Source organism: Microcaecilia unicolor, chromosome 8 (assembly GCF_901765095.1).
Source record: "Microcaecilia unicolor chromosome 8, aMicUni1.1, whole genome shotgun sequence".
NCBI classification, from domain to species: Eukaryota; Metazoa; Chordata; class Amphibia; order Gymnophiona; family Siphonopidae; genus Microcaecilia; species Microcaecilia unicolor.
The window spans coordinates 191,239,145-191,255,994 of NC_044038.1; the positions used below are offsets into that span (position 1 = coordinate 191,239,145).

A 16,850-nucleotide genomic window follows, 5' to 3' on the forward strand; every position below is an offset into this window, starting at 1 on the left:
CTGTGGTGAGTTACCATTTTTGTTTTGATTAATTATCCATTTATTTTCAAATTACTATATAATAATATATGAGAATGTTAAAATATTAAATGCAATGTTATAATATTAAATGCTTTAGGTGTTTATATAGGCTTATATATGTATGCTTGATGAGTCTAAATATTAATCTTTGGTTTTACTCATATTTTAAAAAAAATTTTAAAAATATATTATTTCTATGTTTTGTATTCTATGTAGACCCCTGACGCAGGTGCTAGTCACCGAAACACGGCCCGTGTCGGGTCTTTTTGTCAAGGCTCATTCATTAAAGAACTGTGTTCCATTTTTAAAGGCCCGTGGTGCTGTTTTTTTTGTTTTTACAAATGTATCGTAGTCATGAATGTGGTGAATGAAACAACAGATATTAGCTAAATGTATAGCATAAATGAACAAATAAACGGAAAATTATCTGTGACTCAATCTAATAACATAACATTGGGTAATGAAAGTCAAATATATGTGTGAAGTTTAAAAAAAGTCTCTTTTTTTTAAATTGTTTAAAAAAATTAAAAAAAAAAAAATTTTTTTTTAAGAGAGACTTTTTTAAACTTCATTTATGCTATACATTTAGCTAATGTCTGTTGTTTCATTCACCACATTCATGACTATGATACGTTTGTAACAATATCCTTCATTTGTTTTATTGTTCTATTTAGGTTACAAAGACCCCTGAGGCAGGCCTTTGGGCCGAAACACGGCCGTGTCGGGTCATTTTTAATGCCAATTACGTTATTTTGTATTTTTCATGTGAATAAACAATTTTTTGGTATCCTTATTCACTCTCCTCACTTTTTGTTTTATATCTCACGGTTCCGTGAGGGTTTTCACCTCCTTTTTTGTTTCAGTAACAACTGGTAAGCCAGGAGCCACCCCCAGGCAGATTTTTGATGGAGCTTGAAGAAGCTGCAGCCACCCTGCTTGGGGAGATAGAGAATACTGAAGAGGCAGTGGAGTTGGCTGGCCATGAGGCACTGTGAAAAGTTGAGTGCTCTCTATCTCCCCCTGCTGGTTGATGGACACAACCCATACATAATGGCTTCATCTGCTTGATGACAAGGAAGCAAGAAATTCACCAACCCCAAACATGGGATGAAGGAAGAGGTGGGGGAAGCAGGGGTAGAATACCAGAGTAGCAATCCAAACTTCAGTCTGCCATAGAAGAGCAGTTAAATGCCTTTTCTGACATACATCACTTTTTGCTTTTTCTTGGGAGGATGCAATTCAGTACTTCCAGGTGAGACTGTATGTCTTTCAGCCCGGATCTTTGCAAGTTGTTGGTTTCTCTCCTGTCCAGACAACCTCTTGGATGCCCTGAAAGAGAGCGGAAGTTTGCTAAAATTTCTTCAAGGTCAACTAAAAATAAAGCTTCATTGCTTCAAAGTGTGTGCCACACAATAGGATCAAACAGATGAGCCTGCGCTTACCTCCTTGGCTGTTTTACAGTAGCATAGGACCCAGGAGCAAGACCCATTTGGGAGGTTGCTTGCCACATTTCCGACGAACAGAGTATGTTGGATGAGGACTCCATTTTTGTCTTGTTGGTCTCAGCATTCTCATCTATAAAACCCAAGTCAGATAATCCGGCAACTTAAATGACATTTTTAAAAATGTAATGAAAGACAAAAAAATGCAGCCCAACACTAAGATGGGCGCAGTATAACAGAGAGAAAAGCCTTATTCTCAAATACAGTGATTGTCTCTCTTTTTTCAACAGAAAACCTTCAATGCAAGAGCCTCGAGAAAGCAGCTGCTGCCATGGGCAATGAAGTGGAGACTCAGGATCCATCTGGCTGCCAGACATAACAAACTAAGTTAGCTCCCTTATGCACACTCCCTACCAAACACCCCTTCTCCCCCCAAAGTATCTCTATTCAGCTCATCTCACCTCACACCTTCCCCTAATGTACCTCTCTCTCTCTCAGCTAGTCTCAACCTTTGCTCAGCTCTCCCACCCTTTTCGCAACACCTCCAAGCAACCTCTCACCTTCCCAAGTGGTTTGGTGTCAACACCACCTCTTAGTGACTAAGTCTGTGTGCTTGAACTCCTTCACTGCGAGTGTGATGAGAGTAGCATAGGAGATTTGACTGTGGCTAAAGTTAATTTAGTATCACTCAGTGCCTGAGAGAAAACAGCATAGCTCTTTCGAGCAGGGACTGTCTCTTCATGGTACAGCATTATAGAAACGATAAGTAGTAGTAGTAGCAGTATTGAAAGCACTGTTGGCACCAAGTCTCTTACCATGATGGGGGAAGTCTTTGCTCTTCAGTTTTACCTTTGTTCAATAAATGGAAACATAAGAGATTTGATTCTTCAGTTTGTACTTGTAGGTGGCACTATTCTCCCCAGAAATGTTTGCCAGCCAGGTGACATAAAAGAGCAGCCAAGTGGGGGCAGAGGAGTACTGCACATTATTATAAAATTTTTCACTAAGTTAACCGGGTGGTCAGTAAAATCAGCCTATTCAAAACATCCAACACACCAAGTCTGTGCAAAATAAATGATCACAGAACGTCAATGTTTACTTGTTGGCTAAAAAGTTCCTGCTTTTTTGCAATATTAATTGACTAGTAAAAAAGGTCCATTTCTGGATCAAATGAAACAGGCGCTAGCAAGATTTTCCTCCCCAACACCCCCTCCCTCCCTACCCACCGGTTCGTCGTTCTGAAGCCACTGACGTCATAGGTCCGCACCTCGTGAACGCACCTTCATCAGCTTCTTGGTTGTGAAGCCACTGTCGCCATTGCCTCGCCCTCGATACATGACGCCATTGCTCCGCCCTCGACGTCATCACGTTTGACGCAAGGGCGGGGCCCAGCAACATGGTGCTTTCGGTGGCTTCACCACCACGAACCCTTCATTACGGAAGTGACGTCAGTGTCCTCAGAACGTTGAGGGTGAGTTTTATTATATTAGATCATGACAACCTACCCAACTTCATCATTGGTATCACAATAGCTCGTGGAAGATTATTCTTAGAAAGTGTTGTCCTGCTTCTCTTTGCCACCACCTCCGTGTCCTGCAACAGAGGGACATTCTCCAAGTCTGACACATGATCTATCAGAAAAGAGAAAATCATTAAAGACGGCACAGGACATCATCAGTGCTACCAGATAAGAAATTCTAACATCCAAGCACCTTGCCTACACTTACTAAACCAACAAGATCTAAATGCAGAGAGCAGTAAGCTCTGTTTAACCTTGAATTAATTCCATTGAAAGCAAAAGTACAACAGTATCCCCTGCTGTTAGCAGCAGAAGTTTAAATTGTCCCAGGAGTAACTCAGTGGGACTGAAAAACACCACCAAGGAATGGGAGTAGCATCCTGCCCATACAACCTCAAATTTTCACCAGTTACCTAAAATGGTTGCTGTTCCTACTATCAACCCAGCTGAATAACAGGCTCTGTATGAGATCTCACTGAATGAATAGAGTAGTTACAATCTATTGATAAAGGACACAGTAGGAAGAAAGGGAGAAGTGGCACTATATGTTAAAGATTAATTAAAGAAACAGAATTATAAGACTTATAAGGAGGCAGCACTGTAGATTCATCTGGAAAGAGGGAATGGAACAGCTATTTAAATTTGTGTGATATACAGACCCCCTTCAAACACAGACATGAACAAAGATTTAACTGAAGACATTCACAAGAAAAGGAAGTAGGGAAAGCTGTTCTAGCAAGTGGTAATAGAACCCAGCAGGAAGGGGGAGAATGCTTCCGATATTATAGTAGATCATGTAGCATCCAATGATCACTGGATGCGGTTGTTCAATATTAAGACAAACATGGAGAATGTTCATTCAAAAGTGAGTGTCCTAGACTTCAGGAAGTGAAAATTAGGTTCGTACCATGATAATTTTCTTTCCTTTAGTCATAGCAGATGAAGCCATTACGTATGGGTTGTATCCATCAACCAGCAAGGGGAGATAGAGAGCACTCACCTTTTCACAGTGCCTCTTGGCCAGCCAGCTCCACTGCCTCTTCACTATTTGAAGCTTCCAAAGCAGTATGGCAAACCGCAATGGGAATAACATGAACTTTCCTCACAGCAAACGATGGCCCCTTAACAAGGGCATGAACTCAAAAGGAGGGAATGAAAGTAAATGATACATACCTGTAGCAGGTGTTCTCCGAGGACAGCAGGCTGATTGTTCTCACGACTGGGTTGACGTCCACGGCAGCCCCCACCAACCGGAACAAAAACTTAGCGGGCAGTCCCACACGCAGGGCGAGCCCACCGCGCATGCGCGGCCGTCTTCCCGCCCGTGCGTGACCGTTCCCGCTCAGTTGAATGACAAGCAAAAATTATGAAACGCAACTCCAAAGGGGAGGAGGGAGGGTAGGTGAGAACAATCAGCCTGCTGTCCTCGGAGAACACCTGCTACAGGAATGTATCATTTACTTTCTCCGAGGACAAGCAGGCTGCTTGTTCCCACAACTGGGGTATCCCTAGCTCTCAGGCTCACTCAAAACAAGAACCCAGGTCAATTGAACCTCGCAACGGCGAGGGTATAACAGAAATTGACCTACGAAGAACAACTAACTGAGAGTGCAGCCAGACCAGAATAAATTCGGGTCCTGGAGGGTGGAGTTGGATTTACACCCCAAACAGATTCTGTAGCACCGACTGCCCGAACCGACTGTCGCGTCGGGTATCCTGCAGGAGGCAGTAATGCGATGTGAATGTGTGGACAGATGACCACGTCGCAGCCTTGCAAATCTCTTCAATAGTGGCTGACTTCAAGTGAGCCACCAACGCTGCCATGGCTCTGACACTGTGAGCCGTGACATGATCCTCAAGAGTCAGCCCAGCCTGGGCGTAAGTGAAGGAAATGCAATCTGCTAGCCAATTGGAGATGGTGCGTTACCCGACAGCGACCCCTAGCCTGTTAGGGTCGAAAGAAACAAACAATTGGGCGGACTGTCTGTGGGGCTGTGTCCGCTCCAAGTAGAAGGCCAATGCTCTCTTGCAGTCCAATGTGTGCAACTGACGTTCAGCAAGGCGGGTATGCGGCCTGGAAAAGAATGTTGGCAAGACAATTGACTGGTTAAGATGGAACGCCGACACCACCTTCGGCAGGAACTTTGGGTGAGTGCGGAGCACTACTCTGTTGTGATGAAATTTGGTATATGGAGCATGAGCTACCAGGGCTTGAAGCTGACTCTACGAGCTGAAGTAACTGCCACCAAGAAAATGACCTTCCAGGTCAAGTACTTCAGATGGCAGATATTCAGTGGCTCAAAAGGAGGTTTCATCAGCTGGGTGAGGACGACGTTGAGATCCCATGACACTGCAGGAGGCTTGATAGGGGGCTTTGACAAAAGCAAGCCTCTCATGAATCGAACGACCAAAGGCTCTCCAGAGATGGCTTTACCTTCCACACGATAATGGTAAGCACTAATCGCACTAAGGTGATTCCTTACTGAGTTGGTCTTGAGGCCAGACTCTGATAAGTGCAGAAGGTATTCAAGCAGGTTCTGTGCAGGGCAAGAACGATGTTCTAGGGCCTTGCTCTCACACCAAACGACAAACCTCCTCCACTTGAAAAAGTAACTCTTTTTAGTGGAATCCTTCCTAGAGGCAAGCAAGACATGGGAGACACCCTCAGACAGACCCAACGCAGTGAAGTCTACACCCTCAACATCCAGGCCGTGAGAGCCAGGGACTGAAGGTTGGGGTGCAGCAACGCTCCGTCGTTCTGCGAAATGAGAGTCGGAAAACACTCCAATCTCCACGGTTCTTCGGAGGACAACTCCAGAAGAAGAGGGAACCAGATCTGACGGGGCCAAAAGGGCGCGATCAGAATCATGGTGCCGCGGTCTTGCTTGAGCTTCAGTAAGGTCTTCCCCACCAAAGGTATGGGAGGATAAGCATACAGGAGGCCGGTCCCCCAATGAAGGAGAAAGGCATCCGACGCTAGCCTGCCGTGTGTCTGAAGTCTGGAACAGAACAGAGGCAGCTTGTGGTTTGTCTGAGAGGCGAAAAGGTCCACCGAGGGGGTGCCCCACTCTCGGAAGATCTTGCGTACCACTCTGGAATGGAGCGACCACTCGTGCGGTTGCATGACTCTGCTCAGTCTGTCGGCCAGACTGTTGTTTACGCCTGCCAGGTGTGTGGCTTGGAGGAGCATGCCGAACTGGCAAGCCCAACGCCACATTCCGACGGCTTCCTGACACAGGGGGCGAGATCCGGTGCCTCCCTGCTTGTTGATGTAATACATTGCAACCTGATTGTCTGTCCGAATTTGAATAATTTGATAGGACAGCCGATCTCTGAAAGCCTTCAGTGCGTTCCAGATCGCTCGGAGCTCCAGGAGGTTGATCTGCAGATCCTTTTCCTGGAGGGACCACAGACCCTGGGTGTGAAGCCCATCGACATGAGCTCCCCACCCCAGGCGAGATGCATCCGTCGTCAGCACCTTCGTGGGCTGTGGAATTTGGAATGGACGTCCCAGGGTCAAATTGGTCCGAATGGTCCACCAGTGCAGTGACGTGCGGCAACTGGTGGAGAGGCGGATGACATCTTCTAGATTCCCAGTGGCTTGAAACCACTGGGAAGCTAGGGTCCATTGAGCAGATCTCATGTGAAGACGAGCCATGGGAGTCACATGAACTGTAGAGGCCATATGACCCAGAAGTCTCAACATCTGCCGAGCTGTGATCTGCTGAGACGCTCTGGTCTGTGAAGCCAGGGACAGGAGGTTGTTGGCCCTCGCTTCGGGAAGGAAGGCCTGAGCCATCTGGCTATTCAGCAGAGCTCCTATGAATTCCAGAGACTGGGCTGGCTGGAGATGGGACTTTGGGTAATTTATCACAAACCCCAGCAGCTCCAGGAGTTGAATAGTGCACTGCATGGACCGGAGAGCTCCCGCCTCCGAGGTGTTCTTGACCAGCCAATCGTCGAGATATGGGAACACGTGCACTCCCAGCTTGCGTAGATACGCCGCCACCACCACGAGGCACTTTGTAAACACCCGTGGGGCAGAGGCGAGCCCAAAGGGCAGCACACAATACTGAAAGTGCCGTGTGCCCAGACGGAATCTGAGATACTGTCTGTGAGCTAGCAGTATCGGGATGTGAGTGTATGCGTCCTTTAAATCCAGGGAACATAGCCAATCGTTTTCCTGAATCATTGGCAGAAGGGTGCCCAAGGAAAGCATCCTGAACTTTTCTTTGACCAGGAATTTGTTCAGGCCTCTCAGGTCTAGGATGGGACGCATCCCCCCTGTTTTCTTTTCCACAAGGAAGTACCTGGAATAGAATCCCTGCCCTTCCTGCCCGGGTGGTACGGGCTCGACCGCATTGGCGCTGAGAAGGGCGGAGAGTTCCTCTGCAAGCACCTGCTTGTGATGGGAGCTGAAGGATTGAGCTCCCGGAGGACAATTTGGTGGCAGGGAGGTCAAATTCAGGGCGTATCCGCACCGCACTATTTGGAGAACCCACTGGTCGGAGGTTATGAGAGGCCACCTTTGGTGAAAAAATTTTAACCTCCCTCCGACCGGCAGATCGTCCGGTACGGACACTTTGAGGGCGGCTATGTTCCCATGGATCCAGTCAAAAGCCCGTCCCCGGCTTTTGCTGTGGAGGCGCAGGGGGCTGCTTAGGCGCATGCTGGGACTGTCCCTGTGCCTGACGAGGCCTTCGGGCCGGCTGGGTGTACCTACGCTTGGTAAAAGCATAGGGCGCAGCCTGCCGGGCCCGAGAAAAACGTCCACCTGCTGAGGTGGATGGTAAAATTATGTATAATCATACCTGATAATTTTCTTTCCATTAATCATAGCTGATCAATCCATAGACTGGTGGGTTGTGTCCATCTACCAGCAGGTGGAGATAGAGAGCAAACTTTTGCCTCCCTATATGTGGTCATGTGCTGCCGGAAACTCCTCAGTATGTCGATATCAAAGCTCCATCCGCAGGACTCAGCACTTAGAGAATTACACCCACGAAGGGACACTCTGCCCAGCTCACCACCGCCGAAACAGGGGAGGGGAATTAACCCAGCTCATCCCCACACAAGTGGGGGAGGGGAATCCGTCCAGCTCATCCCCGCGGAGCGGGGGAGGGACACCACACCCGCCGATGCGGGGGGATCTGGCTTATCCTGCAACCACAACCGCGGGAGGAGCTGACTGACCCTAACACCGCCGAAGCGGGAGGGGTACAAAGCTGCCCTACAGCCGCACGAAGCGGGAGGGAGTGCCGGCAGAATTTTAAGTCTCAATCCAGCCCCGTAAAACGGAGGGGAGAGGAATGCAGCAGCTCACTGTAACACAAACTCGTCTTAACTCTTGAAGAATCCAAGTGAAAAAACTTGAACACGAAGTCTTTCTGAAGTAACTGAAGACTAAACTTGAACCTGAAATGCAACCAGAATAAAAACAGTACAGATATCTGGGAGGGGCTATGGATTGATCAGCTATGATTAATGGAAAGAAAATTATCAGGTATGATTATACATAATTTTACCTTCCATATCATCAAGCTGATCAATCCATAGACTGGTGGGATGTACCGAAGCAGTACTCACCCAGGGCGGGACATTGAAATCCCTGACCTCAACACTGAAGCTCCAAACCGGGCCTCCGCCCGTGCAGCCACAGTCAAACGGTAATGCTTGGAGAATGTATGAGCCGAAGCCCAAGTTGCCGCCTTGCATATCTCTTCCAAGGAGACGGATCCGGCCTCTGCCATCGAGGCCGCCTGAGCTCTCGTGGAGTGAGCCTTCAGCTGGATAGGCGGCACCTTCCCCGCGGCCACATAAGCCGCTGCAATGGCTTCCTTGACCCATCTTGCCACTGTAGGCTTAGCAGCCTGCAGACCCTTACGAGGACCTGCAAACAGGACAAACAGATGATCCGATTTCCGGAAATCATTGGTCACTTCCAAGTATCTGATGATGCCTCGTCTCACATCCAGATATTTAAGAGCAGAGTACTCCTCTGGGTAGTCCTCCCTACGAAAGGAAGGGAGACAGAGCTGCTGATTCACATGGAAGCGAGAAACAATCTTGGGCAGGAAGGAAGGCACTGTGCGAATAGTCACTCCTGCCTCAGTGAACTGCAGAAAAGGCTCTCGACATGAGAGCGCCTGGAGCTCGGAAACTCTTCTGGCTGAAGTGATAGCCACCAAAAAGACTGCTTTCAACGTCAGGTCTTTCAGAGATGCCCTCGACAAGGGTTCAAAAGGCGGCTTCTGCAATGCTCTTAGTACCAGGTTGAGATTCCACGCAGGCACCACTGAGTGCAGAGGAGGGCGCAGGTGATTAACTCCCTTGAGAAAGCGCACCACATCTGGCTGCGAAGCCAGGGAAGCACCCTTCAGGCGGCCCCTGAAGCAAGCCAGAGCCGCTACCTGGACTTTAAGGGAACTGAGCGACAGGCCTTTCTCCAGACCTTCTTGCAGGAACGCCAACACTGAAGAAATTGGAGCAGTGAAGGGAGAAAGTGAGCCTGCTTCACACCACGCTGCAAAGATACGCCAAACCCTGGCGTAAGCAGTAGAAGTAGAGCGCTTCCTCGCTCTCAGCATAGTGGCGATGACCTTGTCTGAGAAGCCCTTCTTCCTCAGACGCTGCCGCTCAATAGCCAGGCCGTAAGACCAAAGGGGGAGGGATCCTCCATCACCACGGGACCCTGATGTAACAGGCCCTGCTCCACTGGCAGCCGCAAAGGATCGTCGACTGAGAGCCTGATCAAGTCCGCATACCAGGGACGTCTGGGCCAATCCGGACCCACCAGGATTACCCTGCCGGGATGCTTTGCCACCCGGTCTAGCACCCTGCCCAACATGGGCCAGGGCGGGAACACATAGAGAAGCTCTTGTGTCGGCCACTGTTGGAGAAGAGCATCTACTCCCAGGGATCGAGGGTCCCGTCCTCTGCTGAAAAAGCGCGGCACTTGGCAACTGGCCGATGACGCCATCAGATCTAGGCTCGGCTGGCCCCAGCGCTTCGTGATGTCCAAGAACGCCTGAGCAGATAGCTGCCACTCTCCGGGCTCCAAGGTATGGCGACTGAGAAAGTCCGCCTTGACATTCATGACTCCGGCAATGTGGGCCGCTGAAAGCTGCTCCAGGTTCGCTTCCGCCCACTGGCAAAGATTCATAGCCTCCTTGGCTAGAGGGGCGCTCTTGGTACCTCCCTGGCGGTTGACATAGGCCACAGCCGTGGCATTGTCCGACAGGACCCGTACAGGCTTCAACACCAGTACCGGGATGAACTCCAAAAGCGCCAACCGAATGGCTCTGAGTTCCAGGAGGTTGATAGACCACTTTGCCTCTGCAGGAGACCAGAGCCCCTGCGCTGTCCTTCCCAAGCAGTGGGCTCCCCAGCCCGACAACGAGGCGTCCGTCGTGACGACAATCCACTCTGGGGTCACCAGAGGCATTCCCGCAGACAACTTGTCTGTCTGCATCCACCAGCTCAGCGCCTTGCGCACTGCTGGGTCCAAGGGAAGGCGCACAGCATAATCCTCCGACATCGGAGTCCAGCGCTGCAGCAAACAGTGTTGAAGTGGTCTCATATGAGCCCTGGCCCAGGGCACAACTTCCATCGTGGCCGTCATAGAGCCCAACAGCTGCACATAGTCCCAAGCCCGAAGGGGAGAGGCTACTAGGAACTGGTCCACCTGAGCCTGAAGTTTGACAAACCGATTGTCTGGCAGGAACACTCTGCCCACTTGGGTGTCGAATCGAACTCCCAGGTACTCCAGGGACTGAGTCGGGCACAGCTGGCTTTTCTCCCAGTTGATGATCCATCCCAGGGAGCTCAAAAGAGCAACTACCCGGTCCACAGCTTTGCCGCACTCTGCATAAGAGGGGGCTCGGATCAACCAGTCGTCCAGATAAGGATGGACTTGTACCCCTTCCTTTCGTAGGAAGGCCGCGATGACCACCATTACTTTGGAAAAGGTCCGCGGAGCAGTAGCCAACCCGAAAGGGAGGGCTCTGAACTGGAAGTGTCGTCCCAGGACTGCAAAACGCAGAAAGCGTTGATGAGGAGGCCAGATGGGAATATGCAGGTACGCTTCCTTGATGTCCAAGGATGCCAGGAACTCTCCTGCCTTCACTGCCGCTATAACAGAGCGGAGAGTCTCCATGCGAAAGTGCCGCACTTTCAAGGCCCGATTGACCCCTTTGAGGTCGAGGATAGGCCGGACAGAACCTCCTTTCTTTGGTACCACAAAGTAAATGGAGTAACGTCCCTTGCCAAGCTGACTTTCTGGCACCGGAACGACCGCGCCCAGGCGGATCAGATTGTCCAAGGTCTGCTGCACTGCCACAGCTTTGACCGGAGACTTGCAGGGAGAGAGTACAAACCCGTCTTTTAAGGGTCGGCAGAACTCTAGTTTGTAGCCGTCTCTGATGACTTCCAGCACCCACGCGTCTGAAGTTATTGTGGTCCACTCGCCCAGAAACGAGGACAGCTGTCCTCCAATCTGCACTGGGGCGTGGACCAAGACACCGTCATTGGGTACGAGACCCTGGGGGAGGACCGGAGGGAGCACCTCCGGGACGGCGGTCTCTGCGAAAGGAATGCTGCTTGGGGGAGAAATTCCTCTTGAAGGAAGAGGGGGCAGAGGAACCCGACTTGCCCGGGCGGTACCGACGGGCTTCCTGCAACCGTCCTCTGGAGGTACCGGGACGAGTACTAGCCCGAGCCCTGACCTCTGGTAATTTCTTGCCCTTAGACGTGCCGAGATCGGTCACGATTTTGTCCAGCTCGACCCCAAAGAGCAGCTTGCCTTTAAAAGGCAACCTAGCCAGGCGGGATTTAGAGGCGTGGTCAGCAGACCAATGTTGCAGCCAAAGCCACCGCCGCGCAGAGATTGTCTGAGCCATGCCTTTCGCTGAGGCCCTCAAGACATCATACAGCAAGTCTGCCAAATAGGCTAAGCCCGATTCCAGGGCCGGCCAATCAGCCCTCAAGGAATGATCCGAGGGGGAAGCCCGCTGCACCATAGTCAGGCACGCCCTGGCCACATAGGAGCCGCAAACTGAGGCCTGCAAACTTAAAGCAGCCGCCTCAAAGGACGACCTTAAGGCCGCCTCCAATCTTCTGTCTTGGGCGTCCTTTAGGGCCGTGCCACCTTCCACCGGCAACGCCGTTTTCTTAGTCACCGCAGTGATTAAAGAATCCACGGTAGGCCACAGATAGGCCTCACGTTCACTCACAGCCAAAGGATAGAGGCGGGACATAGCCCTAGCCACTTTAAGGCTCGCTTCTGGGACATCCCATTGAGCCGAAATTAAGGTGTGCATGGCATCATGCACGTGGAAGGTTCTAGGCGGGCGCTTCGTCCCCAGCATAATGGCAGAGCCAACAGGGGCTGAGGGAGAGACGTCCTCCGGAGAGGAAATCTTCAAAGTGTCCATGGCCTGTAACAACAGGTTGGGCAAATCCTCTGGGCTAAAAAGCCGCGCTGCAGAGGGGTCATCCGCTCCATCCGAGCGGGGATCCGTCTCCTCCAAGGAATCCGCAAAGGACCGTTGGGAGACCTCAGACACGCTGCCCTCATCTACATCGGAGGAGACAAATTCCTCCAAGGCCTGGGAATCAACCCGAGGACGTTTACCTCTGGGAACCTCAACCTCTTTACCAGACGAGGGAGCAGGGGCAGCGTTGCGCATGAGGAAGGCCTGATGCAGCAGCAAAACAAACTCGGGGGAGAAACCCCCCAAACTGTGCACTTCCGCAGCATAGGCAACAGCCCTAGACGCACCCTCAACCGGCGCTCGCAATAGCGGGGGAGAGACATGCTGCGCATCCAAAATGGCGTCCGGCGCGAAACTCCGCGAAGGAGCCGCGCGGGAAGAACGGCTCTTAACTTTAGCCGCTTCTGTGCCGTCGCCCAAATTAAGGGCGTTCATGGCATTAATGTCTCCAACCTCAAGGGCGGCCCAAGAAGAAGCCGTCCGAGCCGCGTGGCCGGCCAAGATGGCGGAGGCGAGGAGCGGGGGATGGGCGTTTATGGCGGGAAAAACCGCCACACCGGAGGAAGGACCGGGACATTCATCGGTCACGAAACTGTCACCCAACAAGGGCGAATCAGGCTTTAAGACCCCCGCATCCCCTCTAGAAGCGCTCAAGCGACCCGGGGAGCGACCCTTTGCGCCCTCACCCTCCGACGCCATATGCCACGAGGAGAAGAATCGGGGAACCCCCTGCCCGCTATAAAAAGGTAAAAATTACCTGCTGTCCGCTCCGAGTTGTAACGACCTGGTGTCCCAGTGAGTAGCTGCAATAGACGCTTAAATAAACATCGAAATAAACGCCTTTAAGGACGTTCAAAATTTTTTTTTTTTTTTTTTTTTTTTTAACGGAGCCAGCGGGAGGGGGGAGAAAAGGAGGGACCTGGCACCACCAGGTTTGCACTTGCTCAAAAGAGCCCTCAACCCCAGGCACTCAACAAAACCTAAAAATTAGGCTTGGAGGCCTAGCCAGAGCTGCTGCTGTGTGTGACCACCACCTGCTGAGATAGAGAACATACTGAGGAGTTTCCGGCAGCACATGACCACATATAGGGAGGCAAAAGTTTGCTCTCTATCTCCACCTGCTGGTAGATGGACACAACCCACCAGTCTATGGATTGATCAGCTTGATGATATGGAATTTTGTTTTTAATAATAGCCTCTACCATTTTCCCCGGCACCGACGTCAGACTCACCGGTCTATAATTTCCCGGATCTCCCCTGGAGCCTTTTTTAAAAATGGGCGTTACAGAGGAGTCACGTGATGTGTTAGAGGGAGCAGGACGCGTGCTTCACTCTCTCTGAGGGAACTGGGCCCATTTCTCTAAAAACTGACCCGTTTTCGAGCAGGAACCGCCATCTCTTCTGTGGGGCAGAGGAGACCTTATGGACAAGTTCTTAGAATCCTCCCCGAAACCCATGGCGAGCAGAAGCGCCAAGCCAGAGAAGGAAAAACCTCGCGTAGGCGATGAACCGGTAGATCGCAAAGGGCCGCCGAGCGGGAGTGCGGGATTCACAAAAGAACAACTAGCCCAACTTACCGCTGCAGTGGAAGCAGCTCTGGAGTCACGCCTGGATAAAATCCTAACTAAATTAGCTACATTTGAAGAAGGCGAACAGGATCTCACTCGCCGGGCAGGGGAGCTAGAGCAAAGGGTCTCGGACCTGGAGGACGCAACGGTAGTAGCTGCCCCGGAGTTGGAACAACTCAAATCAACGGTCGCTTCTCTCTCCTCAAAACTAGACGACTTAGAAAACCGATCGCGACGATCAAACTTAAGACTCATTGGGATTCCGGAGTCAGTAGGAGACAAAATGCTTTTAGAGGAGCTGGAAAAATGGCTGAAAAGCGAATTCGCGCTCTCTGACCACGCGGGGCCTTTGAGCCTGGAAAGGGCTCACAGAATTGGAAGGTTGCAAGAAGGCCGTGCGAGCCCGCGCACAGTGATCATCAAAATCCATAATTACCTTCACAAAATGGAAATTCTGAACGGCTACCGTATGAAACGCGAGTCCACAAAATTTAATGGCAGTGCAGTTCGCATATATCAGGATTACTCCGCGGCTTTACAAGAGAAACGAAAAGCTTTCACTCCCATGTGCAGCCGTCTTCACGACCTAAAGATCCAGTTTATGCTAGTATATCCAGCCGTTCTGAAAATCAAACAGAACGGACACTGGCACTCTTTCACCTCAACATCAACTGCCAGAGAATTTGTGGGGGGCCTCGACCGGCAAGGGAATAACAACCAGGTAGAACCTCAGGAAAGATGAGCGGTGCGGACTTTGCAATAAATGTACTGTAAGCTTGGAATTTTGCTTGATAGACTGTTACCTAATTATGTTTGAGTTCTGGAAAAGGGTCTAATGTACTTGTCTATGGGGGCGCAGTTTCCTCAACATCTAGGTGACTCTATAGATGTGTGTTCATAGGGGATTGGGGGACAGGGAAGGGAGGGGAGGGGGGATTAGGGGAGAACGAAGTAGAGAGGGGAGCACGTGGGGATCTGGTTATGGGGGGAGGGGGGAAGATAAAGGGGAAAGCTTTTTGGATTTATATGAATGTGGTGGGGGGACGTGCGTGTCAAGATACCAGAGCGGTGCTAAAGAATGGAGTGTTTTGGTCTCTGGGGAGACCTCTATTTTGCCTGTTGAATGGATCCCCCGGGGGGAGGGGCTGGCTCCTGGGGGTGATCAAGACAATGGATCTGATAACTCAACTCTTGGACAGAGGCTAATTGGTTGATCACTCTCAGTTAAAGATACTTTCCTGGAATGTTTCTGGGATCTCATCCCCGGTGAAAAGATACAAAATTTTGACTCAGCTGAGGCGTAGGGGCGCCGCCATAGCTTGTCTCCAAGAAACTAAACTCACAGATATAGAACACCAAAAACTCAAACAACAATGGGTAGGGGAGTGTTATTTTTCCTCTTCAGGAAGCAAGAAGAGCGGGGTGGCAATATTAATCAAAAAGGGACTCCCTTGTCAGACCAAATTAGTTCACAAAGACTCAGAGGGTCGCATAGTCCTACTTCGGCTCAATTACTGGGGGCAGGAATTTTATTTGTGTGGGATATATGAGCCCAACGACTACAGTCCCAATTTTTTCCATACACTTATCTCTCTGGGCCTACAATACACTGATGCCCCCTGGATCTGGGCGGGGGATTTCAATCAGGCACTTAATCCTGCACTAGACAGATCTTCCCCCAGGGCAGTCCCGGGACTGGGGAGTGGGAAAGGGATGTCGGCCCTCTGTGACCAATTGCGTTTAGTGGACCCTTGGCGAGTGCACCCCACTTCTAGGGACTACACTCATCAATCTAGAGTCCATCAGACTTGGTCGAGGATCGACTATATATTGATATCCCAGGAGTGGTTTTTCAGGGTTAGGAGGGCCGAGATTGGTCCGATGTTAGTATCGGATCATACTATGATATGGTTGGTCCTAGACCTTTCTGGGGGCACGACTGGGGCCAGGTCTTGGCGCTTCCCCGCCTACCTTTATCAAGATAAACACTTTTTCGAACACTTACAGGTAAAATGGCAATTTTATATAGATACCAATGCTGCCTCTTGTGATTCGGCCATTACACTATGGGAGGCTTCCAAGGCTGTCATGCGTGGAGAGGTGATTTCTTATCTAAGTGCCAAGACTAAGAGGTTGGCTGCTGGGGTATTACGTTTGGAAAGGGAGTATAAATTGGCAAAAAAGAGGCATATATCATATCCCACCAGAGTGAATAAAGATAACATGGATGCAGCTTTGGTGGCCCTAAATTCACTCTTGCATGAGCAGGCTCAGAGACATTTGTCGATGGGCCGCTTAAGGTTTCAACTTTTTGGCAATAAGACGGGGAAACTGCTCGCAAGAGTAGCTAGGCTTAGCACACCGTCCCAGTTTATTCCCACGATAGTTAACCAGAGGGGGATTCGTGCTTCCACTCCACAGGAGATTCTGGAGGGGTTCCGTACTTATTTTGAGGACATGTACGCATCGGGCGACCGAGAAATGGGGCCCCTATCTTGGGATTATCTAGAGGAAGCGGGAATGCCGAAGCTGAGAACGGCAGTACGACAGGCACTGTCAGCCCCAATCCAAGGTCTGGAGGTCCAGAAGGTTATTAAATCCTTGACACTGGGTTCTGCTCCGGGGATTGATGGATTTTCAAATGAATATTTCAAACTCCTGGCACCCCAGTTGTGTGGCCCCCTGGTAGCTTATTATGATGAGGTAACCGAGAGAGGTTTTTTTCCAGGGGGGAAAACGAGGCCCTTATTACACTGATACCTAAACCTGGTAAACCGAAAGACCAAATAGATTCCTATAGACCTATCTC

At 50.4% G+C, this 16,850-nt stretch overlaps 1 protein-coding gene across 2 annotated transcripts in view; it reads right to left on the reverse strand.

The window, feature by feature from the left end:
• Positions 1 to 16,850, reverse strand: part of TPX2 (TPX2 microtubule nucleation factor) — a 255,700-nt gene that overhangs the window by 220,728 nt on the left and 18,122 nt on the right. For both annotated transcript variants that reach the window (XM_030212702.1, XM_030212701.1), the window contains exons 3-5: positions 2,969 to 3,094; positions 1,464 to 1,596; positions 1,228 to 1,350 (exon numbers count right to left, since the gene is read on the reverse strand). In XM_030212702.1, coding sequence (XP_030068562.1) covers positions 1,228 to 1,350; positions 1,464 to 1,596; positions 2,969 to 3,094 — 382 coding nt within the window. The remainder of the gene's footprint in view (positions 1 to 1,227; positions 1,351 to 1,463; positions 1,597 to 2,968; positions 3,095 to 16,850) is intronic.